The sequence below is a fragment of the Phascolarctos cinereus genome, unplaced genomic scaffold (assembly GCF_003287225.1).
Source record: "Phascolarctos cinereus isolate Bilbo 61053 unplaced genomic scaffold, phaCin_HiC Scaffold_5;HRSCAF=322, whole genome shotgun sequence".
NCBI lineage: Eukaryota > Metazoa > Chordata > Mammalia > Diprotodontia > Phascolarctidae > Phascolarctos > Phascolarctos cinereus.
The window spans coordinates 19757907-19785341 of NW_027555958.1; the positions used below are offsets into that span (position 1 = coordinate 19757907).

The 27435-nt window shown below is 45.5% G+C and overlaps 1 protein-coding gene across 2 annotated transcripts in view; it reads right to left on the reverse strand.

Moving 5' to 3' along the window:
• The window catches only part of POR (cytochrome p450 oxidoreductase), a 75968-nt gene that overhangs the window by 27799 nt on the left and 20734 nt on the right, over positions 1 to 27435 (reverse strand). For both annotated transcript variants that reach the window (XM_021005643.2, XM_021005644.2), the window contains exon 2: positions 13835 to 14021. In XM_021005643.2, the coding sequence (XP_020861302.1) occupies positions 13835 to 14007 (173 nt within the window). In that variant the 5' untranslated portion in view covers positions 14008 to 14021. The remainder of the gene's footprint in view (positions 1 to 13834; positions 14022 to 27435) is intronic.

Below are 27435 nucleotides of genomic sequence, written 5' to 3' on the forward strand. Positions count from 1 at the left end.
CTGCTCTTTGGAGCAGTCTAGGGTAGGAAATGCCACAGCACTGCCTCCTCGCTCGTCTTCCCAAAGCAGCCACTCCAGGCTGCCAGGAGCAGAAGCCCTCCACCACCAAATGAAGAATTTGGCTCCAGACACAGAGAGGTAGGCTCCCTTCCTTCCCTCAGGATGGGTCAAGAACTTTTCTCAGGCCAGAGAAGCACAGAAACAAAGTCTGTTAGCAGCCACTACACAAGATTCTGCCCAGATACAATTTTTAAAAGGGTGGGGGGGGCAGGGGGGAGGGTCATCGTGACGATGCCAAAAACCGAAGAAACGAAACGGGCCCTGGGGCTCAGACCACAGATCTTTTCCCAGTTCCCACCACTCCATTCCAGAGTCTGGCTTAGCTAAAGCCCATATCTGTACTCAGGAGCCAGACCGCAGGCCTCGGACGGCCCTTGATCAAGTCACTTGCACAGTCAGTGGCAAAGCCAGGACTCCAGCCCAGGGCAATCTTCATTGTAGCCCGGCCGGCTGGCTCTTTGAACTCTCTCACTCTGCCGTTTCTCCAAGGAGAGGCCGTACCAACTCTCAGGCACACCCCTTCGGTTCCCTAGACACAGCACACTCTCCAAGCCTGTGGACAATCGCTTCCAATCAAGCAGGAAGTTTTGCAATACATTTAAACAGTCCTTCCAAGTCTGGTTTCATTAAAGCCTACTAGGAGGAGGAGGATGTGGAACTGACCTTCCCAGGCTGGAATCTTCCTGTGGTGCAGAGCACACACACCCCATGGCCACAAGCACACCGCTCCAGCTCGCCACAGGAAAAGGGATGCTACAGCTCATGAAAAGGGCCTGAGAAGGAACGGTCAGAAACTTCCACTTTGTTTTCTGACCTCGCCATGCTTGCTGCTGCTTCTAGAGGGAAACTGGCTGGCAAGTTCCATCCCGAGTCCCAGGAGCAGTCAGTCTTCTCAAAAGTCTCGGGAAGTACTCAGAGCTCTGACACAGAGCCCTCCAAGCCTCAGAACACAGCAACATCCGGCAGCTCCAGCAGAAAGCACTCAGGAGTCAAGAATGAAATCTCCCATGATTCCCAGCAGTTTGCACATATTCCTCCCTCCCCCCCACCCACCTCCCTCCCGTTCTTTCATCTGTATGGAACAAGAGAGAAGAAGAAGTATTTTCCTCCCCTATTCAGGTCACCTTGGCAACAGTTTATATCATTGACACTCCCCCCCCCCAATTTTTTTAAAAGGAAACCATGTAGGCTGAATGAAGCTATTGCAGACACTAAAAAGGCCACTCTCTCCCCATGTTGCTATGGCACTGCTGTCCTTCATGAAGAAAGCCTGTATTGATCACAGCCACTGGAGCTCCTTGGAATCATACTAAATTAGGCCAGTTCCAATCTTCCCCAACACAAAAGGCAGAGGAAAGAACTAAAGAAATGGGGTGGGGGGTGATGGGGGAGGCAGGATAAGAGGCAGAGTGCTGAGGGCAGGCTCAGAGAAACAGCCAGAGCCCCTTCCAGCCTCATCAGACTTGGGAGCAAAAGCCACAAAGTGCCACAACCCCTGGTCCAAACCCCTCCCCGGCCATGCCAAACAAGAGGAGAGCTCTGAAAAAGAAGGCTCCCCCACCCCCCAAGCTATCAGCAGGGCCCTCTGAGCTCAACTCAGTGTGGACCACGCCAGGGGACAGTTGATGCAGCCCTCAAAACAAACTGCCACAGTCGAGGCTACCTGAATCTGCAGCCAGCACCCCAAATGATCTGTGCCAGGCCAGAAGCTTGCAATGAGCTCTGCATCCCAATGCTTGGCGGGCAAACACAAACATTTCCAATTAGAATTTTCAAGTTGGGACTGGAATTCTCTCTGGCTCAACATTTCAGAAGTTCAGATTTGTCTGACCTATGAGTAGATGTCATTAGGGATATGACCAACTACAAGAAGGCCCCCAAAGCTTAATGAGTCATTTGGGTCAAGTTCAACCAAGTCCCGGTTTTTGACCTGTTTTTTCCAGCTTTCAACAATGCAGAAAGTTGCTAAAAGCTGCCAATAAATCCCCCAGTTTCAGTGCTGGCAGACTGCTTTCCCTTCTGGACTTTGAGGAAAGCTTCCTTCTGGAAAAGTGCTGCATCTGAAGAGGGGCAGAAGGCTTCCTCAAGCCCCAACTCCTTTCTCCCGTGTACAAGGGTGGCAGACAAGGGGTTCAGTGGAACTGATGAGTCACAGGGCAACCCATTTAAAGATGAGCTCTGCCCCCCAGACCCCTTCACAGACCTTGCACCCTAAGCACCTTAGGGAAAGGAGGCACCTTCAAAGACTATCTGGTCTTGCTCTCTGCCTTCAGACAGGTTTGGCATTATTAGCCCCACTTCACAGATGGGGCAAACTGAGGCCCTGAGAGATTCAATGCCTTGTTCAGAATCACAGCCAGCCAGTCAGGAGCAGGGGAGCCAGAACTGTGAGTTTTGCTTTTCCGTGATGCAGTGAAATTCCTTTTGAGGGTAAATATATCAAGTGGAGAGGTGACAATGGAGAAGCTGAGGATTGGAAGGGTGCTGTCCTTGCTAGGCCAGGGCTTAAAGTCCTCGTTTTTCAGCAGAGTCAGATTCCAATCGTCACTCTTGCCTCTGACCCACCTTGGCCATCACTGGCCCCTAGGGGGAGGAGGGGACCCCTCTGCAGCCCATAAGATTTCTGACATTCATCCCACCCCTTCACCAAGGTATCAACGTATGGCTCAGTCGGGTTGATCTGTATTATTTTCTCTGTCTTAAAAACCCCAAGCCTTTGTTGTAAAGGACAGCTCTCCAGAAGGGGAAGGGGAGAATATTGAGGGAAATGATGATGATATGAAAAAGAACCAGACATCAGTAACATCTCATTTCAAAAAAGAGACAATTTCTGAGACTGATTACGTTATGGCAATATTGCCAGCAAAGTTTCTTTGCTAAAAGGCCTGAAATCCAGCAGCCCCAAGGAGGAAGAAATTGCACTGTCCCTGGGGGTGGTTTTCCTACCACCTCCAAAGCTACTGGGCCTAGGTCAATCTGCTCCACCAACACCTGCCTCTAGCCTCTGACTCTTTAGGACTGGAGCTGAGGACTCCTTGCTGGCCAGGCCTCCAGCCCTCAGACACATGACGTGTTGTGAGCTGTCTTTTTCCAATAAGGCAAGTAAGGATCTGAGAGTCTGTGCACAGCTATGAGAAAACTGAGCTGGAGGGAAGCGGATAAGATAACACTCTTGTTGGACACTAGGCTGCCACTCCCGGACTCGAAGGAGGGACAGCAGTACAGGTAGTGATGAGAAGAGCCACGGGCTCTGCGGGGACAAGAGGAAGAACAGCAGAACCACTTCTGAGTGGCCCTCTCTAGACTCTGAGGAGACAGGCTGGGGGCATATGGGGATAGCATGAAAACTGAGGCAGGGGCCAAACATACCACCCAAAGGCCTGCAGACAGAGCCCTGTCACTCCACGCTGCCTTCATGTATATAACCAAGTGCTTCAAAATTAGGAAGAACAGCGATGTGGAGGAGACTACCTCATTAGGAAATGGGTGAAGTCTCTCCCTCCCCCTGCCTGCTCCCTGACCCTCGGAAGACAACAGCATCTCATTGGTCAGAAGGGTGGACAGCTCGCTGGATGGGAATCCAGAATCTCCATCTGCTGAGGCATCTTCCGACCCTATGACTTGATGCGAGGGCAGGAGTTAAAAGCCCTGCATAGACAACCTGGCTATGTACATGAATCCTGAACTCTCTCTCAGCTGGGGAACAGTGGATGGCTATCTATACCTCATAGATACTTTGAGAAGCCATGATTTTGCACAGTGGATGGAACACAGGTGCTGGAATCAGGAAGACCTCAGTTCAAATCTAGCTTCAGACTCCTATGAGCTGTGTGCTCTTGGGCAAGTCACTCAACCTCTATTTGCCTCAGTTTTCCTCAACTGTAAAATGGGGATAATAATGGCACCTACCTTGCAGGGTTGTTGTGAGCATCAAATGAGATGACAATGGTGAAGTGCTTAGCACAGAGCATACACAGACTTAGCCTGGCATACAGCTGGTGCTCTGTTCATGCTAGCTATCACTATGATCATCATTTTGCCAGGCATAGACACTCTCTCCATGGACGCACCCTTCTTGGCCCAGAAGCCAAACTCCACAAGTTGCTAGGGCCAGAAGCCTCCTCCCCATTGCCTAGCCCTCTGCAGACGAGTCTTGCTGAACTTGGCGAGTCTCGTGCTCAGAGCCTTTCCAGCTTGAAAAGATGAAACCAAACCCAGACTATTCAAAAGTATTGTACAGATATGGGAGGGGATGTGGGAAAACTGGGACACTAATGCACTGTTGGTGGAGTTGTGAATTGATCCAACCATTCTGGAGAGCAATTGGGAAGTATGCCCAAAGGGCTACAAAACTGTGCACATGCTTTGGTCCAGCAAGACCACTGCTAGGTCTGCATCCCAAAGACATCTGAAAAAAATGGAAAAGGACCTATTTGCACAAAAATATTTGTAGCAGCTCTTTTCGTGGTGGCTAAGAATTGGAAACCGAAGGGATGCCCATCCATCGGGGAATGCCGGAACAAGCTGTGGTATAGGATTGTAATGAAATATTATTGTGCTGTAAGAAATGACAAGCAGGATGATTTCAGAAAAACCTGGAGAGACACGAACTGATGCAGAGTGAAGTGAACAGAACCAGGAGAACACTGTGCACGGTAACAGCAGTCCTGTTCAGTGAAGAATTGTGAATGAAAGACTTAGCAATTCTCAGCAACACAATGATCCAAGACAATCCCAAAGGCCTCATGACAAGTCTACCATCCGCCCGCAGAGAAACAATGACATTGACTGAATACAGACTGAAAGAGACTATTTGTCACTTTCTGTCTTTTGTTTTTTTCTTTTATTGGAGTCTTCTTGTACAAAACGACTAATATGGAAATGTTTTACATAATTGTACATGTATAACCTATTTCTGATTGCTTACCATCTCAGGGAGGGGGGAGGAGAAGGAGGAAAGGAATGATAGAATTTGGAACTCAAAACTTTAAATAAGAGAGAAAGCTTTTAAGGGATTTTTTTGTTCCTTTAGGCCAATTAGATGAAACAAAACTGGATGGGACGCACTACTATACTATTGGTGAAGCTAAGGACTAATCTAACCATTCTGGAAAATAATTAGGAATTATGCTTTTTTAAAAAGTTACTGAATTGTTCATCCCCTCTGATCCAGATCTCTGGACATTGAGCCCAAAGCGATCAAAGACCGAAAGGTCTCTACATACCAAAATACTCAAAGCAGCACTTTGTGGCAGCAAAGAACTGAAAATTGGGGGCTCCAAGATCACCCAGCCCATCCATGCCAGCATGGGGTGTGCCTCAGTGCAGTCTCTAATCAGCTCCAAACTGGTCTGCACACCTCTGGGAAGAAGGCCTAGCCAACAGCCAGGCCTCCTACTACTCCCAACCTGGCCTCTGTACCGGCCTCCACCTCAGAGTCCACAACATTTCCCTTTCTATATTAAGGGAAGGGATTTGCGTTTCCTTCCTTCCGTGCACAAAGGTGACCTTGAGACAGACGTGCCATCCTGTGCTACAGCACTACAGGAAGCTGAATTCTGGCCAAGAGAGTTTGTGGCCCTGACATACAGGCTTCTCATACTTTTATAAGTTAAAATCAGCCTCACATCAAGAAGAAGACAAAAAAAAGGGTGCTGGGGAAAGTTATTAGTCCTCTCTTCTGGAGTCAATCTCTAAGAACAGGAATAACATCTCAGAGGCAACTATAGGTTTAAATGAAAGCTTACATCTCTTATGCAAACTGGAACTCAAATCCCTTCTGTTAGGAAAGGATCATGGCACGGAATGATCTGATCCCACGATGGACCTGAAAGATGAGTTGTTTTTGCAAGAGAGCTCTACTGAAAGGAGTTTTTCCCAAAGCAAAATGCTCACTTTTAACAAGGTTGATTAAGAACTTGACCGATTCAAAAGAGCCTCCAGGAACAGTATCTAGTCTCTATTATCCCACTCATACCTTTCCCAAAAGGATTTCTTACAGTTATGAGGCAAGAGAAGGACAAGGTGTCCCCTAACTCTATCTGATGAGCTCTGTCTCACTCATTCACCATGAGGACAGTCTGACACTCTTTTCTCTCCATCCCTTTCTCCACTGGCATTTCCCTTACTTCCTTCAAACATGGTAGGCCTCCTCCAACTTGAAAAAATTTGTTTGACTCCGCCCACCCCCTCCAGCTGTCCTTTCTGTTCCTTCCTTTCACTAAGAGAGGACTCCAGTCAATGGTCTATTTCTATTCTAAATACTATTGGTCTATTTCTTCAGCACCCTTTCCTCTTTTATCACCAGAAACTGCTCTCTATCTCCAAGCCCACAAAAACTACACTCTCAAAAGTCATTAATGATCTCCCTGGGGAACAGAATCTGTCTACTTGATCTCTGACCTCTACCATTTAATGGATGCTAAGTCTTTACAATGGACCTTACATTACAATCTAGTCAAGTCAAACAGATACACAAATAAAAAGACAAAGTGCCTGAGAGTAGGAAATGCTATGAAAGTTCCCAGGAGGACTTTCAGCTGAGAGCATTGGAAAGCTCTATGTATTAGGTGCCACTGGAGCCAGGCCTTGAAGAATGGGGACGATTTCCACTTGCCTTCCCTCCTCATGGGCCACTTCTCCAACCAAAGGCCGAATTTTTGTCAACAATATTAACCATTTCCCCATTGGCTCAAGCTCAAAACCTTCATCTTTGGATTTTCTCTTGCCCCTTTTTGTTACCTCAGCAGCCAATTCAAAAATCTCTATCGACTTGCTGTTGCCTGTGAGTTAAAATCCAAATTTCTCTCTCTCTCTCTCTCTCTCTCTCTCTCTCTCTCTCTCTCTCTCTCTCTCTCTCTCTCTCTCTCTCTCTCTCTCTCTCTCTCTCTTTTTGAAGGCAATTGGGGTTAAGTGACTTGCCCAGGGTCACACAGCTGGTAAGCGTCAAGTGTTTGGTCTGAGGCCAGATTTGAACTCAGGTCCTCTTGACTTCAGGGCCTGCTCTATTCACTGAGCCACCTAGCTGCCCCCAAATTTCTCAACCGTGCCGTCAATACTGTCAGCGACCTGATCTCACCCTACCTATCCAACTTTATTTTCCGCTCTTCCCCAGTGAGGATCCCCACGTTGGCCAGGTGAGTCTCCTTGCTGTCCCCCACACATGCTCTGAGCACTCATCATCCCAAGCCCTTGGTGAGGCTATCAGCAACACTGCCTGGAACAACCTGGCCTCTGCTCACCCTTCAGGGCCCCACTCAAGCCTCACCTCTTGGAAATGTCTTTCCCCTCTATTCCAGTGCCCAACGCTCTCTCCCTAAATGTTCTGAATCATAACGCTCAACATTCTGCTCCACGCATCTGACATTTAATGACATTTAATCACATTCTGTTTACTGTATCGTTCCTTAACTGCTTCATATAGGTAAATCCGGTTTGTTAACTGGAAGACAGGGACTCTATTGCTCATTTTTTATTTTATAACCCCTCTGTGTCGTTAGCAGGACTCTACCTATAGGCAAAGAAACTCAAATGTTTGTTGAATACGCGAGGATGGGAGGAATGATGGAAGGGGGAAAGACCAGGAAGAAAGCCACAGCCCTACTGGGGGAGGCTGCTACTGAGCAGTAAGTGGCCAGCCTTCCAGCTGGATCCTCACTGGGCAGCAGTGAGGCTAATTTGGAGCTTCACTCCTCAGCTTCTCACTGTGATCTGTGCTGGACTCTGCTGGCTGTCTTGGGAGTGAGTCATCGGAGCCACTATTGCTGACTAGCTGGGATGTTTGAAAAAAGGAGAATCATTAATGAAAAGAAAAAAAAAAGCCTGAATTCACTTTCACCCCATTCCTGGAGGGCAGGGCTTTCCACAAACCTCTATCTGATTTCAAGAAGGCCTGGCAGCCCTAGTGTTCTATGATGTGAGCACAGAGAGAAACAGTTCACCATTCTTATCTGTCAGTATGTCAGCAGACTCACCAGGAAAACTTCAAGTACAAGGCCAAAGTACAAAGAAGGCTGCCAACGTTATAAACACACCACTTCAGATAAGAGTTCTGCCCCATAAAACAAATTCACTCTCAGTCTGGATGAAAACTCATAAGGGAGTTTCAGAGGATGGTGACACAGGGAACAATGTGGACCTGGGACCTGACAGGGGAGAAGGGACAGAGAGGGGTAGACACAGCTACTGCTGAGACAGCGCTAGTCAAAACTAAGGAACATTGTGGGGTGAGGGAGGTGACAAAGAGCTGGCTCATGGGACCACACCAAGGATTCCTATTGTCATATTTCAAGGTTTCTTTCCATTCTCTGTTGGTCTGGCTTGCATAGGAATTTCGTCATTTGGGGGAGGGGAAGGAGGAGAAAAAACTCTCGAGTCTGGAGGCTGTGACATGGTTACAGGTATTCAGCCAAAAGTCAGTCAGCTTTGAACTTCAATGAAAAACTAACCTATCCCCAGCATCCAGACACAGAGGATCGATTAAACATTTCTGCTGCTGCCTACTATGCCTCACCTTTTTTAAGGTGAAAGAGTATGAAAACATCCACGAAGAGTAATGAGTTGGAATCCTCTAGACTAAGGAGATGATTCCCTGAAGAGGATTTACAGCCTCCCACATTGCAATCTCCTCTATCCAAAGCCAAAAGAACAGTGAGGCATGCCGGGTGATAAGTCAGAAACGTGCCTCGCCCCCCCCCCAAGGAATCAATCCCAAGGGAGATGGTCTGAGTTCCAGTTATCTACCAAACACCCGATTCCCACTTCTCCCAGAGGTAACAAGGCTTCAGACTGATTGTCACCAAAAGTCATAGACTAATTTCAGGACTGATGGCTCTAATCCTGAAAGCCCCAAGTGCTGGACTATTTTAAAGTCAATTAGAGAGCTCAAACTATTCTGATTTTGACTGTCAACCCCCAGACAAGCACACTCCTTTCTAGCTGGGGGAATGAGGCTGATCTCTGGTCGGGCCTTGAGCCCACGGTAGACCGACATCATTGACTTCAAGAAAGAGAGGAGTTTTGGTTCTGTCCTTGTTAACGCATCCTTAACATCAAATTAAGAAACACAAAAAAAGGTAGTTACAGATAAAATGTGGGAGATTGTCCACATTGGAACAAGAATTATAACTTCTGATGACAACTTCTTTGAGATAATATATTCAAATAGGTTTTAGAAAGTGTTATAAACAAATCACAATAGGTTATCCACCAGTTCACTCCTTACCAGTATCCTCAATGCAATAGAGCAAGGGCAGTCCTTAAGAAGTGAAGAAGAGCTGGCCATAGCCTGGACATAGAGTCTCGTCCCACAGCACCACCAACAATAAATCTCGGGGCTAAATCCAAGAAACACGTGCCTTCTGATAAGGCTTGGTCAGGGCTTAGTGCAGACCCAACTGCAAAAATCGTATGAGCTCACTGAACAAGTAGTCCCTGAAGTACTGAGCTTCCAGGCCATTCCGGAAACAACCAGCTTTTAACAGCAGCAGACTGCAGACTGTCCTATAATTAATTGAGTAAATAAGGCCAGGCAAGTTAAGTAAATTTGCAAAAGGTCAAACAAGTAGGAAATGGAAGCTGTTCAGACTCCAATACAGCACTCTTCAGATTTGCTACACCCTGAAAAATTATCTTAGAACTGAAAAAAATAGAAAAGCTTACCTTCCTTTTCCAAACTAAAAGGCAAGGGGATAACACAGCAATAATGAGATGGCAATTCCAGGGGACGCGGCTGGGTGGAAAATCCAAATGAAAGGTTAGGTCCCAAACGGGAGGCCCGAGTCACAGTCCCAGCGAATTGGAGAGATGAGCACTGACCCACCCAAACTGGTCTTTGGTGGAGGCACACTCATCTCCATTTCCTGAAGTACGACCTGACCATGCTCCTCCCGCCACTCTCCAATTCCCGTGGCTCTCCATTAGCACTAGGACCAAGTATAAAGTCAGCCTGATAGGCATTTAAAGCTCTTCCTATCTTTCCCCTCCAAGCCCTGCAATCCAGCCACACTGGCTTATCGGCTGTTCCTCACAGAGGCCATTCCATCTCTCATCACCTTGCCTTTGCACGGGGCTCTTTCTTCCCCATGCTTGGGATGCTCTCCCTCCTGAACGCCAATGCCTAGAATCCCTGGCTGTCTTTAAGACTCGGCTCAAGCATCACTTCCTTTGGGAGGCCTTTCCTGATCTCCCCACCCAGTGCCATCCCCTTTAAGGAAACCTTCTATCTCCTCTGTATTGATCCGAATTTCTGATTTATATCCTTTCCCTTATTAGAATATAAGCTCCTTGAGGGTAGGAACTTTCTTCATTTTTTTATTTTTGTATCTCTAGTGCTTAGCACAGTGCCTGGAACTAAGCACTTAGGTAAGCATTTCACAGATGCTTGTTGACTGATATTCAAAGGAATCCTTTAAGACAAAGATGAAGAGTTAGCAAGAGCTAGTAAAAATCTATACACAATTTTTTAAAACACCATACTTCACACCTATCTAGATGAGCTAAAGACCTAAAAATTCCTTTGTAAAAAGAGCTCCCTAGACCCTCCTACCCTGTCTTGGATTTCATTTCTCTGAACAGTGCAGTGGCAAGAATTGGCTTCAGAGCCTGCCTCTCGGCTGGCCACATACTCCTTGTATAACGCTGGCCATGTCACTTCCCTCTCTGGGTCTCCATTTCCTCATCTGTAAAATGAGGGGCTTGGACTAGATGACCTTTGAGGCTCTTTCCAGCTCCAATACCCCCTTAATTACTAGCTTCTGGCTGTCTACAACCAACACCTCTCCTTCCTCACTTGCCACTCTCTCCTCCACCCCTCCTAACATGGCCTCCATCTAACACATCCCCACTCCCAAAAAGTCTGCCAATGGCCTTCTTCTCTTCCCTCTGTACATCTTCCTCCACTCCTCATTCACTACCACAGTGGAACCACCAGCACTACTCTAGGCAGAGGACTTCCAAATCTATTGTCATCAGTTTTGACTTCTCTTCTGAGCTCCAGATCTACCTAGAAGACACCTCTACCTACATAGGCCATGAGCTCCTCAAAACAGGCTTGTTATCTTTGCCTTTAAACCTGCTTCTCCCTCTGACTTGACTCTTACTGACTGTGGAACCACCTTCATGTGGTCAGCCATATTTAAAACCTTGGGGCCACCTCTGGCTCTTCTTTCGCCCTTACTTTTCCTATCCAATCAGCTCCCAAGTTCAGTCAACTCCATCCCTACAACATCTCTTGCATCTTCTCCCCGTCCCTAATTCCACGGCCACAATCCTCATTACCAACCAACCACCAGGACTCTTTCAATAGGCTAACAGGTCTTCCTTTCCATTTTCCCTCTCTGCTCTGACCCTGAGGCTGGAATAACTCTTTTCATGCAAGGATCTGGCCATACCACTCCTGTTTAAATATCCTTAGGGACTCATAACTGCTTACCAAAGACAATTCAAACCCCTGTACCTGGCATTCAAGGCCTTCTACAAACTGGCACCACCCTATCCCTCCAGCCTTATCTTATCACACGACCTTCTATGAACTCTATGCCCCATGGGCATTGGACAAACATTCCTCATCTCTGCCAAGCTCTCAGGCCTTTGTTGCATCATCACATTCTTCCCTATCTCTATGTGCTTGGTGAATTCCTGCCCCTCCTCTTTCTTTAAAGCCCAAATCCAATGCCATCTTCCCACGTATCTCCATTTGACCTGACATAGCACATTGTTTCCTTACTTTCTAAACACACTTAACCATAACACACTTATTGCATGAAATCCCAGTTTGTCTCATTCTCCCCGTAAACTCTAAAAAGGGGAAGAGCCTATCTTCCCTGAACTGTTTCTCTCTTTCAGTCACTGTTCGGGACAGTGCTCTGCAGGGAGCAGGTGTCTGATTAACGCCTTTGATCACTTTGTTGGTGCTTATTTGGGATTTTCCTTTTGTAAATCTTTGCTGCTGTCTTCCCCTTTTCTGTTGTTTTGTCTTTCTCTTGGTTTCTCCCTTTTGTTCTGGTTCTTCTCTCACAACAGGACTTATGTGGAAATATGTCTAATATGACTGTACACGCATAACCTATATCAGATTGCTCACCGTCTTGGGGAGGTGAGAGAGGGAGAAAAAAAGTTTGGAACTTGAAATCTTATAAAAGTAAATGTTGAAAACTTTCTTTACACGTAATTGGAAAAAATTATTTTAAAAAAGACTTTGTCATCTCTATGAATATACATTTGCTGAAAAATACAAATATGCCATGATAATATAAGCTTACATTTTTCATTAAATAAAACAATGTAAGGGTGTGTTCTGAGTGACTGCCTAAGACAGGAGAAAAAACAGCCCCAGAGATGTGGTGCTAACTCATTGCAATAAAGATACTTCATCTCCTTCACCTTGACCAGTATCTGCTTAAATTTACTTTGGTAAATAGATAACTTGGCACTCACAATTACAAAGTTAATTCATTCCATTTCAGATCATGAGAATAATGCAGACAAGCATTTTCAAAGCCCTTGATACAAGAGGGGTCTGGCACCTGCTGCTCAGTGCCCCAGGCAACGCTCGGGGAGAAGGGGTGTAGATTCCTCATGAGGGTTCCCTAGACTAATAAAATCATAGGTGCAGACCCAAAAATCAAACAAAACACAAAATTAGTGTGAGGTACACACTTCAGAATATTTCTTGGGTCCTTTCTAGAAATGAAAGCTACTTCCACCTCTGGATTCATTCATTCCACAAATGCCTACCACATCCAGAGCCAGAGCTAGGGGAGACCCAAATTTTAACTAAAGTACAGTTGCTACCCCCATGGAATTCACAGCCTGGTCAGGGAAAGGAAGGAGTAACCAAGAGCTTGGTACTCTGGTGGCTTGCGAATGCTATATCCCCAACAACAAGGCAGATTTGCTCTGAGATCCCTGTCCCTATCCTTCCCTACCTCTGACACCAAGGGTTTGTCCACCCCCGGTGCTGGTGGCCGGCTCAGGCATCCCAGGGAACACTCACCCACAGGCTGCTCACAAGCCTCATCCTCACCCATGGCCAGGCCATCTTTTTCCCTAATACATTTCCCCGATAATATCTCTGATGCCGGCTCTTCTTCAAAGTTTCCTATTCATGGTGACCCATGAAGCAGGTACATATGAAAACATGACATGGCAAGGTGCTGGGTAAAGTGATGACAGAGGTCAGGAGGGATCTTTGTTATAAGGTTTTGTCAAACAACCAGAATGCATTTTAAAGAAAGAAAATGTCATCTTCCAGTAGAAGGCTTTCAAAACAATACGATTTTTTAAAAAAATAAAACACACCTTACTCTGCCTATGTACTCGAGCTGTCTGTGATGTTCTGACTTGGCACCTTCCCTAATGAGAGGCCACAGGCTCCCCACCCCTGCTCTGTGCGGTCCACACTGATTCGCTGTCTTAGGCTGAAGTTCTTCAGGCAGAGGGAGCCTATGACTGGGAACTCAGTCATCTCTGTACAGCCTCCTTCACAAAGGCCTCTGGGTTTGAACAATGAAAGGGGGGGTAAAAGCACATGTCAAGAAAGGATTCTGGTTCAAAAATATGCCATGACTTCAAGAGAAACAGTCATGCATGTGTGGCTTACTGAGACCCATCTTGTCTCTTCATAGTGACAGCCTTCTTGGCCAAGTGGCAAGAGTGAACCAAGACTCTGCTTGGAATAGAACCAGAGAGCTGGTTCAGAACTAAGTGAGTGAGGCCAGGGCAGAGGATGTGGGGCACGGGCAGGAAAGGAAAGGGGAAGCCTATAATCACTTACGGCGGCTGAATTTTGGTGAACTCAGGGATCTCTTCCTTTTTCTTTCTGAAGAAGAACCAGTAGGTCATGAGCCCCACGATAAATGAAAAGAGAAACACATCTGTCACGCTGAAAAGGGAAACGTCCTCTGCTCCAGCCTGAGATGCAGTGGCACTGGGGTCCACGTCTGCCATGTTGATCTGTTTTACTGAGGAGAAAAACAAGACCTAAAGTCACAAAGAAGCAAAGCCCCAGGGCCTCGGCCCAAAGTCAGCTACAACACCGTGCCAACGAGGCCTAACCCTCAACCATAAATGGCTCCCGTGGGTTCCAGGACCCTCCTACCTCCCCCAGTCTGGGTACAGCCCAGGATGGTACCACAATGCTGTAAAGTGAGTTATTGGGAGTGTTTGCTTTCTGCAGCGCTCCACTGTGCCCAGCTCCGTGACGACAGCACCAGGGGTGGTTATGTACTGCAAATGAAGGACCCTTGCAAAAAAGAGCAAGGCTACCTGCCTCCCATCCCATCCCATCACACACCAGAACTGGTTCTTCTACCTTCTCAAACCTGGCAGGCAGGTGAGCCTGACATGAGTTAGCAAAACAAGAAAGGCAACATATGAAACCTCCGAGACCCCATTTATCTGGCTTATTAACAATGTACTTCTACCTACTCAGCCCAAAGTTGGTGTCACTTTACACTTTCCCTGAGTTACTGGTGCTAATCTTTATAACGAAATAGAGAAGGAAATTCCTCGTGCCAGGGGAAGTTCCTTATACAAATGAATGTGTATTACACAGACTCAGAGGAATCTGGAATCATAAACTGGGACACCAAAGGGACATCAGAGGTCATCAAATCCAACCTCATTATTTTACAGATGAGGAAACTGAAGGCCACAGAATTGAAGTGACTTGTGGCACAGCCAGAATTTGAACCTGGGGCCTCTGACTGTATCACATTGCATTTCTGGTAGAGTAGCCAATAGCCTTTTCATAAGACAGCCTCTTTAGGGAAGCCAGCCCCAAAGACTTTGGGTCTAACTTCTTAGCACTCTGATATCACTAGTATACCACAATGAGCTCCACCTATGGGCCCCAGCTCTCCTAAGTCCTCTTGCCTAGAGAGTTCAAAGTAGGCAAAGTCTATCAGACCTTGAACTTGCAACTCAGAGTTTTTTTAAGAAATAATTTTCCAAGCCTACAGTATTTTTCTTGTCTTTAGATCACAAAAGTCTGATTCTTTTCTCTCTCAATAATTAATACTAAAAGTGTGTTTCTAAGTACATTTTTGGAGTTGATTTACACTACTCTACTAAGAAAAAGGGAAGTGAGAACTCCTAAGATCTAAAAGAAAGGTACAGAAAGGATCTTCTCAAGAGCAGTGCAGGGAGGGGGGACTGGGAACCTTCAATTAGTTTCTCCTTCCACCAAATGATGTTAATTTGGACTGTTCATGGTAAAATCCGCTTACCAGTTACCCAGCGACATCAATCTGCATCAGTGACATCAGATGTCACATAGGGACAGTAAGTTATCTTACATGGCAACCCACAGATGGCAATTTAATAAATGTTTTTGACAAAGTGAAGGATTTTTGAACTACACGTCTCAAAGAAACTCAAGTTCTTTAGAGAGATAACTCACTCATTCATACTATACACAAAAAGAAAAAAGGAATGTTCCTCCTTTTTCAGGTAAAGAAATTTAAGGAATGAATATCTCAAGGCACCAGGTCCATTATAACCCAACACACCCCTGAAGTTTGTGCATCAGCTTTTTCTCCTGCAAAGTTAAAATGAAAATTCAGGAGGGATGGATCCGCAGGTACAAGAATATTCATAGCCATACTTTTTGTCGTAGCAAAGAACTGGAAACAGCCTAGATGGCCGTCAATCAGAGAATGACTGAACGAGTCGTGAAACTCAACTGTAACAGAATGTTGTGGCACCATTAGAAAGTCAACAAGTGTTCAGTAAGCACTTTATCTGTGCCAGGCACTGTGCTAAGGGCTGGGAACACAAAGAAAGAACACAAAAACCTCAACAATCTTGCCCTCAACTTCACAGTTCAATGGTGGAGACAAACGCAAACCACTCAGTACAAACAACATAGAGAGAGGAGGAATCAAAGCTAATCAACAGAAGGCAGGCACTAAGGGTAAGGAGGACTAGGAAAGGCTTCTTGGAGGTAGCAAAAAATCAGACTCTTTGTTTTGTTTTTTAGCTAGGCAATGGGGTTAAGTGACTTGCCCAGGGTCATATAGCTAGTAAGTGTTACGTGTCTGAGGCCGGATTTGAACTCAGGTCCTCCTGATTTCAGGGCCAGTGCTCCAGCCACTGCACCACCTAGCTGCCCCCAAATCAGACTCTTGTGATCTAAACCAGAAGAAAAGCACTTCGGGCTTAGAAAATCATTTCTACAAAAACTTCCAGTTTTCCTGCTCTGATAGACTTTCATACACTTCTAGAAAGGGGTACTTGAGCTAGAAGCTAGAACTGGAAGACAGTGGGAAGCCAGAAGCACTATTACAGAAGCCCAGAGAAGAGAGTAACAATAGCTGGCAGGGAGAGAATGACAGGCACAGGGAACAGCCAGCGCAAACGCGCAGAGCTGGGAGACGGAGCGTTTTGTCTGAGAACCAACAAAGAGGCTGGTGTCACTAGATCACAGAGTCAAGAGGCAAGTGAGGTGAAAGAAGGTCGGAAAGGGAGAACAGAGGAGGGGGTCCAGAGTCCTTTATTTTTGAGTCTGGAGGGGATAGGGATTCACTAGGGTTTAATGAATAGGGGAGTGACACACTGAGACTCAAACTTTAGGACAATCTCTTTAGTGGCTGAATGGAAGATGGCCTGGAGTGGGAAGAGACCTGAGGCAGGCTGACCCACCAGCAGCTATTACACTAGTCCACGCACGAGCTGATGGGGGCCTGCCCTAAAGCAGTGGCAGTGATGGGGAAGCATTCAAGAAATGTTACAAAGTAGAAATCGACAGGCCTTGGCAACAGAGGGGTGAGATGGTAAGGAGATGAGGAAGGCTCCTAAGTGGAAGCTTGGGGACTGGGATGATGGGGTTGTTCTCTATTGTATGAGGAAGGCAGGAACAGGGGAGTTTCTGGGGAAAGAAAATAAGTTTTGGACATGATGCATTTAAGACATCTATGGGACATCTGGTTAAAGCAGCTGAAGATGTGAGACTGGAGGTCAGGAGAGAGGGTAGGGATGGAGAAGTAGATATTGAGAATCATCAGCGAACGGATGAACATTGAATCCATGGGAGCCAAGATCACCCAAAGAAATTATCTAGAGAGAAGAGAAGAGGGCCCAGGAGAGTCCTGTGGGACACCCAAAGTTAGAGGTTGTGACCTGGAAGAAGATCCAGCAAAGAAGACTGAGGAAGAGTGGTCAGACGGTTGGAAGGAGACCCAAGAGAGTCATGTGACATAAGCCTAGAGCAGTGTTGTGAAGAGAGTGATTAACAGTGTCAAAGCCTGAAGAAGTCAAGAAGGACAGGGACTGAGAAGAGGTCAGAGATCTGCTGATTAGGAGATCCTTGGTAACTTGGAGAGAGTCGTTTCAGTTGAATGACAAGGCTAGAAACCAGAGAGTTAAGAAGAGAGGGACAGGGAAATGGAAGTATCAGTGGTAGAGGCTTCTCAAAGTTAGCCACAAAAAGATGGTGAGCTATAAAATGAGAGCTTGCAAGGATGGATGGGCCAAGGGAAGGTGTTTCAAGAATAGGGGAGACATATGCATATCTGCAGGCAATAGAGAAGTAGCCAGCAGATGGGAAGAAACGGAAGAAAACAAGAGAACGAGGATGACAGGACAATCTGCTAGACTGGAATGGGATCCCTTGTACACGTACAGATGTTTGCTGTGGCAAGGAAATGTGAGACAGGCTAAAGGAGGAGAGAGTGGCAGAAGGCATCTGGACAGTGCGGAAGTTAACTAGTTCACCAAGGGGTCAAGATGGAAGGAAGGAGGGCATAGCCAATGCAGCAGTGATGGCCTGGGAAAGAACTGAGGGACTGAGGGAGTGGAGGTCACCGTTTTAAACATTAAGAGTCAGAGCTATGAGGAAAAATTCTCATCCGCCCTTGTCAAGACTTTCTAGCCTCCATGGGATCTTGCTTCCCTGCAGAATGAACCAAATAGTCCTCAACTCGCACAACACTATTGTAGGTAGCAGCCCTGACAAGGACTTTCCACTTAACATAGATAGGAAAGCACCAATCTCTATTAGTGAAGAAATCATACTTTGTCAGGAAAAAAGTATCCAGGAATCTGAAGCTAGAAGGGACCTCACAGATTGCTTAGTCTAACACCTCCCCCCCCCCCCCACACACACACCCTTTGGTCCCTTTTCATTCACTGCAGGAGAATGACTGAGTCACTTATCTTGAGCTAATTTCTCTGTGCCAGAAAGGTGTGGGGGGGGGGGCCTCATCATCATCATTACGATTTGTAACCTAAATAATAAGATTCCTCTTCCCATAAGGCTCTAAGGTTCACCAAGAGCTTTCCTCACAGCAACCTAGGAAGCAGAGAATCCAAGCACTGTCCCTGGTCAGAAAGGAGCAAACAGAGGGGAAGGACCTTGCTCAGGGGTCCGGTAAGGAAGGGGCAGCACTGACATCAAAACTCACATAGGCACACAAACGCGCGCGTGCACATGCGTGTAGGCTCACACACAGGCGTGCACACATGGGCCTCCACACACAGATGCACACAGACCAGCACATACACACAGGCGTGCACACACAGATGCACATAGGCCCTCTCTCACACACGTACACATGTACGTACTGGTGTACAAGCTGGCACACAGGCACAAGAAACAAACGAGGCCAAGCTCCAACCCAAACAGGAATGAAGTCAACGGTACCCAACAGGACATCTTAGGTTCTTTTCAAGCCACTTTTCTGTTAATGTTGCTTCTATTAAGTCAATAAGAGAAAGAAAAACCTCTTGGGCTCCTCTTAAACACCTCTGTTCGCAAAGGACCCAACAGCACACAACTCGGCAAAATAAATCCACTTTCCCCAGCCTTAGCCTAGTTGAGGCAGCTCTCACAAGCTGCTTCCTAAAGAGCAGATCTGGAGGAAGGAGGTGGTTGCTCTGTTTTGCATATAATTTGCTCTAATTTTGCTTTAGTTTTGGAAAAGAGTGTCATCTAGCAGGGGGAACCCCCCTGGAAGTTCCAGGAGGTAACTGCCAGATTTTACCACCACCACCACCACCACCCCTCCACCCCCGGAAGAGTCTGGTCCTGTCTCCCGGGGCAGTCTGACTTCTAAACGCCCACAACTACATCCTGTTAGTCCCCTTCCCCCAAGACGGCTCTGCCTTTCTTATGCTCCCCATAAGCAAGGCAACTAGGCATCAGAATAAGACACAAAGATGAAAAACCTGTTTTTAAAAAAGCAACATTTCCCTATAAATGAGAGTACATTGAGTGTGGGTTATATGAACAGGTAGAAAGTCCTTTCCCCCTACAGTGATCTGCATATTCACCGGAGCCAACAGCATCACTGGCTTCTTGGGAAAGCCCTCCCTCTCTTGCTAATAAACACAAGACCTCTTCACATCGGCCAGAGTTTAACCCTAGGTGATTTAAATCGATCAGTAATAGGTTCAAAGCTTTACACGGAGAACACACAATGACTATGAAGGACTGATCTCTGTCCTGAGGGTGAATCCTGAAGCTCTATCCTGGCCAAGCTCTGCTGTCACCCCACCCCTCACCAAGGCTCAAGGGATCTTCCACAAAGGTTAGCCCCTCCGCCTTCTTTCATCCGACCAGACAAAATGCCTGCCGCCATGCTCAGTGCAGCAAGGGCTGCCACATTCACTAAGACTGTCTTTGGCCCTGCCCTGTTACATCTAGGACTCATGATGGCAAGATGGATAGGTAGCATGCGTATCACGTCTATGGATAATCCAAAGCTAAGAATGGCAACAGCTAAGAGTCTGGAGGGCAGATGGTCAAAGAGAATAACAGGATGAAGCAGAGGAGCAGGGCCAACAAGAGAACGCTGGCGTCTTAACTTGGATCACAAGACACGCACGCACACACACACACACACACACGCAAAGCTAAGAAGGCAGATGTTCACAGCTTACTTAAAAGTCAGTGGCCAAAGCAAAGGGAAGAGTCCAGCAGTCACCATGGAATGGAGAGCAAGAAAACGGCGAAAGCCCCAATCTCACAGAATCCTTTTTTTGTTGGCATTGCTGACTCATGTCAATAAAACATATGTTGAGCATCTAGACAAGGCTAAAAACAAACTAATCCAGTGTTTTAAAACTTGCCAAGCATATCATTGCATTTAATCCTCACAATAACTCTATGAAACAGTTTATGATTCTGACCATTTTACAGATGAAGAAACTAGGGTCCAGAAAGGTTCATGATTTGTCTGTGGTCACAGAGCAAGTGAGGGTCTGAGGCAGGACTCCAATTAAGTTCTTCCTGACTCCAAAGCTCAATCCACCACGCTAAGACCAAACCAGTCTGTGCCCAAGGAGTTCAGTCTAGTAGGGGGATTATAAATGGGGCACAAATAACTAGACTGCAAGTTTATAAATGATTAAATACAGAGTACTTTTAGGTCACAGGAGACTAACAGATTTAAAAAGAGAATGGAATCAGAGCAGGCTTAATGAAAGAAGTGACCTGGGCTAGGCCTTGAAGGAGGAGGAAAAGATGTCAACAGGTAAATCCTGAAAGGGGGGTAGAGGAGGGAGGAAGATTAGGGAGGAAACTTTCAGAATGGACGGGGTGGGGAAAGAGTCCAGTGTGGCTGGGACATAAGCTCGGTAAAGAAGATAAACACTAACTATGGCTGGGACAGTAAACTGCAGCAAACTATTTAAAGCTTTCAGTGCCACACTCCAGAACTTATATTCTATCCTACATGTAATACGGACCTATCAAAGATTTTTTCAATAGGTGAATGCCAATCAGAGCTGTGCACCAGAAGGTTACTTTGGCAATCGAATGAACAAGGAAATGGAGAAGGGAAAGGCCAGAGGGAGCCCACATAAAGACTACTCCAATTGTTCAAATGAGGGCCCAGACTCCGGGAATGGGAAGTGGGGTTGGACATGAAAGGTACTGTGGTTGTGAGATTGAGAGGACTTGGCAAATGACCAGATTTGGGAGGAAAAGAATCAAGAGCACCACAGAGAATCCACCAAACATTCTTGACAGAAATTAAGAAGACTAATAATTGGAGAATAATATCACAATAATACCCCCTAAACTAATTTATAGATCCAGTATTATAACAAACTGCCAAAGGTTTACCTTATAAAATCAGGCAAAATTATAGCAAAATTAACATGGAGGAAGAAAAGGAAGAAAAGAAAATCTCAAGAGAAATTAAAAAAAAAAGGAAAGAGAGGACCTAGCACTAGAAAACCTAAAACTATACTAGAGAACAGAAATCATCACAACTATTGAGTTTTCATTAAAAAACAGAAAAGCTAATCAACAGAACAGATCAGCTAATACAAGATGCAGAAGCAACTGACCCCAGAAGAATAGTGCTCCATTAATCCCAAGACACAAGCTATTGGAGTGAAAACAAACAAACAAACAAACACTAAGAAAAATGGAAAGTGGTCTGGGAGAAATCAGCAATGAGAGCTCAGCGTCTCACACCAAATAAGCTCCAAGATAGAAAAAGTCACGGCACAAACAAATTAGAGGAAAAAGGAAGGAGACACATTTTGCAGCTATGGATAAGAGGAAGCCTTCTTAACCAAACAAGGGATCAAGACGAGGATCACAGGACAGAAAATGGACACTTGGAACCGCATAAAATTGAAAAGTTTTTGTGCTCCCCTCCCATCTCTGGCCAAAAAAAAAAAAAAAAAGCAATGAAGTTAGAAATGGAAGAGAAATAGTTAACTGGGAGTAAAATCTTTGCTGTATATTTCTCTGATAAAGACCTTATATTCTAAGATATAACAGGGATTGATACAGATTCAAGAACAAGCACTATTCCAATAGATAAATGGCCAAAGGATATGAAGAGGCAATTAAAAAAAATGCAATCTGTTACTTCCTAGTAACAGATTGTTACAAGTAATCTGCTACTTTTCTCTTCCTAGTCCTTTGCTACTGGGCTCCCAACCTCATCATTCCACCAAGACTGCTCTTTCCAAAGCCAATGGCTTTTCTCAAGCCTCATCCGCTTTGACCTCTCTACAGCCTTTGACACTGTGGATCACCCGCTAACCCTAATTCCATCTCTTCTCTCTGTGCTTCCTCCTGGTTCTCCTCCTACCTATCTGACCAGGCCTCTTCATCCAGGTGCTGCCCACTAACATGGCGTGTCCCCCAACGCTCTTCTCTGGGCCCTCGCCCTCTTTTCTTCTCCCTCTCTGCTATTTTTCTTGGGAGTTCTCCTCAGCTCCTCGAATTGGATTCTCATGTCTATGCTGATGATTCTCAGATCTGGTCCACGCCCTAAGATCCAGAAATCACCGAGCCCAAGTTCAAACACGAGTCCTTCCTCAGACAGAGATTTGGTAGCCATTCCCCAGAGGAGATGAACAAATCACTACGAAAGAAAATGAGACTGCTAAAGAAGACAATATAAAAGGGGAGGAAAGACAGGGCTGAGGTAGTGTTGGTAGATGCCTGCATGTAAGGAGTTTAAGGAAGAACCAGAAGAGGCTGCTGAGTGATGGCCACATGCCTCTTCCCTGAGTGACTCTTTATCACGCTCCCTATCACACGGGAGGCTGTTATCATAGTCTTGAATTAGGTGACAGATCCTGAAGGAGGGTGGCAGCTGTGAGTGGAGAAAGACAGCAGAAAGAGAACTGATGGAACTGGGCCAGTGACTGAATATGGAGGGAGAAGGTTATCAAGGGTCAAGGGAGATTCCAAATTTATGAACCTTGGTGATAACCGTCTATTTAACTACTCTGTGTCTATGGATGTCTGTTCTCTTTATATCTAAGACAGAGGTGTGTCGCCTCTCCCCCACTAGGATGTAAGCTTTTTGTGAGTACGCACTGCTGCATTCTTTGGTTTTGTATCTCCAGCGCCTACTATGTGCCACGGAATACCTGGTAATTAACAAGTGCTTAGTGGTTGATTGTTGATTGGGAAGACAGTAGAGCCCTGGACCACTGGAGCTTGGAGAGAGGGCAGGTAGGTTTAAAGAGAAATACTATCAGTTACATTTTAGACATGTTGAATTTGACACACTGAAGGACTATTATCCATATAGAGGTGGCTAGAAGGCAACTGGTAATAGAGGATGTATAAATTTGGAAGTTATCTGCAGACAGATAATAGTTAAATCTATGGGGGCTGATTAGATCAGCAAAGGCAAGAGGGTAGAAAGGGGAAGGCCTAGGACAAAGCCTTGTGGATACTCGAGCTGAGAAGGCAGAAGATGATCAGATCAGCAAAGATTACTGAAAAGGTCATAGAGGCATGAGGAGAACCAGGAAAGATTACTGTCACAGAAACCTAGGGAAGCAAACGTGTCTGAGGAGAGGGTCAAAATTCTTGAAGATGATAACCACACACATTACTAAGGAGATGAATTGATTTACAGTAGTCTTTCTTTTTTAGAAGCAGACTTTTATCAGTATATTCCCCTTGTATTATTCCTTTTCCCTTTACCTGCCACCCCCACCCCCCTCAGAGATACATCTCTTATAACTAAGAGGAAAAAAGAGGAATAAAAGGGGGGAGAAATCAGCACAGCCAGTCAACACATCAAAAAAATCTGATTGTTGGGAGGTGTTCCTTTTGGGGTTTCCATAGTTGTTGTCACTAGGTATACTGTTTTCTCGGCTTGCTTACTTCACTTTGCATCAGTTTCCATGGTTCTCTTCATTCACCACGTTCATCATTTCTTGTGGCACAGTAAAAAAAAAAAGTCCATTAAGTTAATATAGCGTGGTTTATTTAATCATTCCCCGACTGAGAGGCACAGACTTGGCTGACAGTTCTTTACTGCCACACAAAGAGCTGCTACAAATACTGTGGGGTACATGAGGCCTTCCTTCTGGCCTCTGGGTCCTGGAGTCTTTCTGAAGATGAGGGAAGGCCTGCAACTGTTTTCATTCATCATCTTACCTCACAATCAGCATGCAGTCTTGGTGGCTGCCTTCCTTTTTCTGGGTCAGACACAGCAGAAGTCACATGCCCTCTCACTGCAACTACTAAGAACGTGACCTAGCATATCCTGTCTGTTTTTTGGAGAAAAGATCAGTAGGCAGGAGGCGCTTAAAGGTAAGATTTAGAGAAATATTCCCTAATGCATAGAGGCTTTGTGACATTGTCTACAGTAACCCATACATGTCCCTGTGTATTTACAGTGATACATACATCCATGTCACTACTGACATGTGAGCAAACAGAAACAAGGGATATGAAAATCTCTTGCCTAAAATCCCCACTATCAGTGGTCAGGCCTATAATCTACACTCACACATTTTTTGACTTCTAGCCCTTTGGCTAGAGGACCATCTCAATGAGCCACTTACTTCCTTCTTGCTCAAGCAACTATAACTTCATTAGGGTGGGTAGAGGCTGCATTTTCAAAGCTCACTCATTAAATATCCTGCCACACACTATAGCTCAACTTCTCTTTATTCATTTTGTTTGTACCTCACCTATATTCCTCCTGTATCATTCCTTTTCCTTTTATCTCCCACCCCCACCCCTCTCAGAGAGCCATCCCTTATAACTAAGAGAAAAACAAAGGGGGGGGATATCATTTTGGAGTTGCCATTTAATGTCAGTAAAAGGAAAAGTAAAACCCTTTACAACCCCACATTTTCTTCAGCAATGTGAACTAGTGAACCCAAGTGTTCAGCCACTAAGTACTGTCTGCTCCTCTGGTTTAAAATCCTCTATGCCTCAAAGTACCTTTTACAGAAACTAGTCAGGGCTGAGAGACAAAGACGGGGAAAACCACTTCTGATGAGGCACAGTTAGTTCTCATCTAAGTTTCTCTAATCAGCAGATACACTCATAAATCAAAGAACTTCAGCATTCAGAGTATCAGACAGGCTGGCATGACTCACTACTGAGCCCAAGCCCCACTCCCTACCAGCATCCTCACCAGTTCTGCAGGCAGGAACATGAAGGTCGCTATCATTTAGTCATCAGTTTTCCTGTTGTACTTACACGTTTACTCCATGCTGCTCTAAAAATTTTTACAGCTAAATTTAAAAATGTAAAGTTTCAGGCATTTAGGTTTTTTAATCATCCTGAGAAGCCAAAATGAAATTCAGCATATCAGAGAATCTAAGAACTAGAAGGGACTGTAGAAATCACCCGGTCCAAGCATATTATCTCGCAAAGGCCCAGTGAAGCCAAGACAAACTGTGACCTTGGCCAAGACCCCACTTCAAGCAGGCCCAAAGATCTTTCCAGTTCTAAGAGCTGAGAATTCTGATTCCCAATGCAGTGCTCTTTAGACTAACTAATCCTATCTCTCATGGCACATTCAGTGAAAACCTCAAACCAGGGGCACCTAGGCAGCACAATGGATAGGGCTCCGGCCTTGGAGGCAGGAAGACCTGAGTTCAAATTCGGCCTCAGACACTTGATATTTACTAGTTGTGTGACCCTGGGAAATTCACTTAACCCTGACTGCTTCATCAAAAAGAAAAAAAAAAAAGAAAAGAAAACCTCAAACCACGCCTCATAGGTCTATTCGAGGCATGAAGAAGTCTATCCAAAATGACCAAGGCAGCAAAACAGTTCTTTGGCAGCTTCTTTCTATTAAACCCTTGGGCCTCAGGGGCTGCCTCAGTTAGAGAGGCAGCAAGGTACCTCAGAAAACCTGCTGGACTTGGAACCAGGAAAGACAAAGATTCCAAGTAGGCCTCTGACCACCTGCCTCAGTTAATTTCCTTGAGTTTGAATTACGACCTCTGTGAAATGAGGAGTATACCTGAAATACACACTGCAGGGCTCTCCTGAGGGTCCAAGGATAAAATGCAGAGAGCACTCTGCCAACCTGAAAGGGCTATGCTGTCAGACTGACTTCTACATCAGGTGTCCTTAACCTGGCATCTGTGAATAGATTTCAGGGGGTTCATGAACTTGGATGGTGGAAAATTCCATCTTTATTTTCACTAGACTCTAAATGAAATTTAGCACTTCTTTCAATCATGAATATAGGCAGCAAACCAGTATTCTGAAAAGGGGTCTCTAGTTTTCATCAGACAACCAAAGTGGCCCATGAACCAAAGGTGAGGAAGGCCTGGTCTTAGAAGCTCACATCCTTCCTCCCTATGGATCAGCCTCGCTGGGCATTCATGATAATTTCCTGGCATTTCCCTAAGGAAAGCCCTAAGTTCATTAAGAACATGCCCCTGAAGTCATTTTCTCCTCCATGTTTGATCTCTTCTTATCCACTGTCTCCATGCCTGCCACCCAGGGACATGCCCAAGTTTCCATCACACTCAAGAAATTTTTACTGATAAATAGAAATATGCATAGTATGGTTTTACATATATCTATAAATCTATGTCAAATGGTGGCCTTCTCTAGCAAGGGGTGGGGAGGGAGGGAGACAGTTCAGAACTTAAAATGTAACAAGAAAATTAAAATAAAACAAAACAAAACTATGTCAATATGCAGGCTACAGAGATCCTCATGTGGCCCTCATTTCTGAGTGTGATACCACTGATGTAGAGCAACCCATTAAGAAACCATGCCTACTCTAACATATCCAACAAATGGTCCTGCAGCCTCTGCCTCCCAAGCAGCCGAGCCCACTGTGAGTCAGTTCTCCTTCACAGGAAGTTTCCCTGATATCTGGTCTAAATATTAGCCTCTTTGAAACTTACATTCATTGTCCTGGTTCTGTTCTCTGGAGCCAAATGTTACAAGTTTAATCTCTCTTCCACATGACAGACTCCAATATATCATGGCTTCCTTGAGACTTTTTCCCAGGTTAAAATGCCATTCAGTCAGTAAGCTTTCATTAAGTCCCTACTACATGGCAGTCATTCCGTTCTTTAATTGATCTGAATGTGTCAGGAACTCAAGATAAACCAATATGCACTAATGTGTTAGTTTAACCAGGCAAAATGCATGCAAAGGAGAATTCTGTGGGGAGGAAGGGCTAGCCAAAGAAGGCGGGGCATAGCAGGAAAGTTACTCTGGTGTCAAAAACAAAAGATATTCATAGAATTTTTATAAAATAACAAAATGCATGCCTCCTCAAATTTGCCTTCAACAAGCCAGTCCCCATTTAGTTGAATTTAGAGCACCGGGCTGAGTACTGTCCAGGGATACAGATAAGACACAGTCCTTGCCTTCAAGGGATTTAAAAACTAGCTGTGGGATAATATATACAAGCACAAAACAGAGAGTACAACAGTAAATGGGCTATCTATGTCTAATACCACGTAGGTAGGATAAGTTCTGAGAAGGGATGAATCAATGTGTTCTGGGAGTCATGAAATGATGTATTGAGATTAGTAATATGGATGGTGTTCCATGTCTAGAAAACAGTGTGGAGCTGGGAATGGGTATGGCCTCTGCATCTCTGTCAAGGGAGCAGTGAGTGACTAGTGGGGAAGGTCTGTATTGGGAAGTAGCAGCAGCGGGAGTCAGCTTCTGTTTTA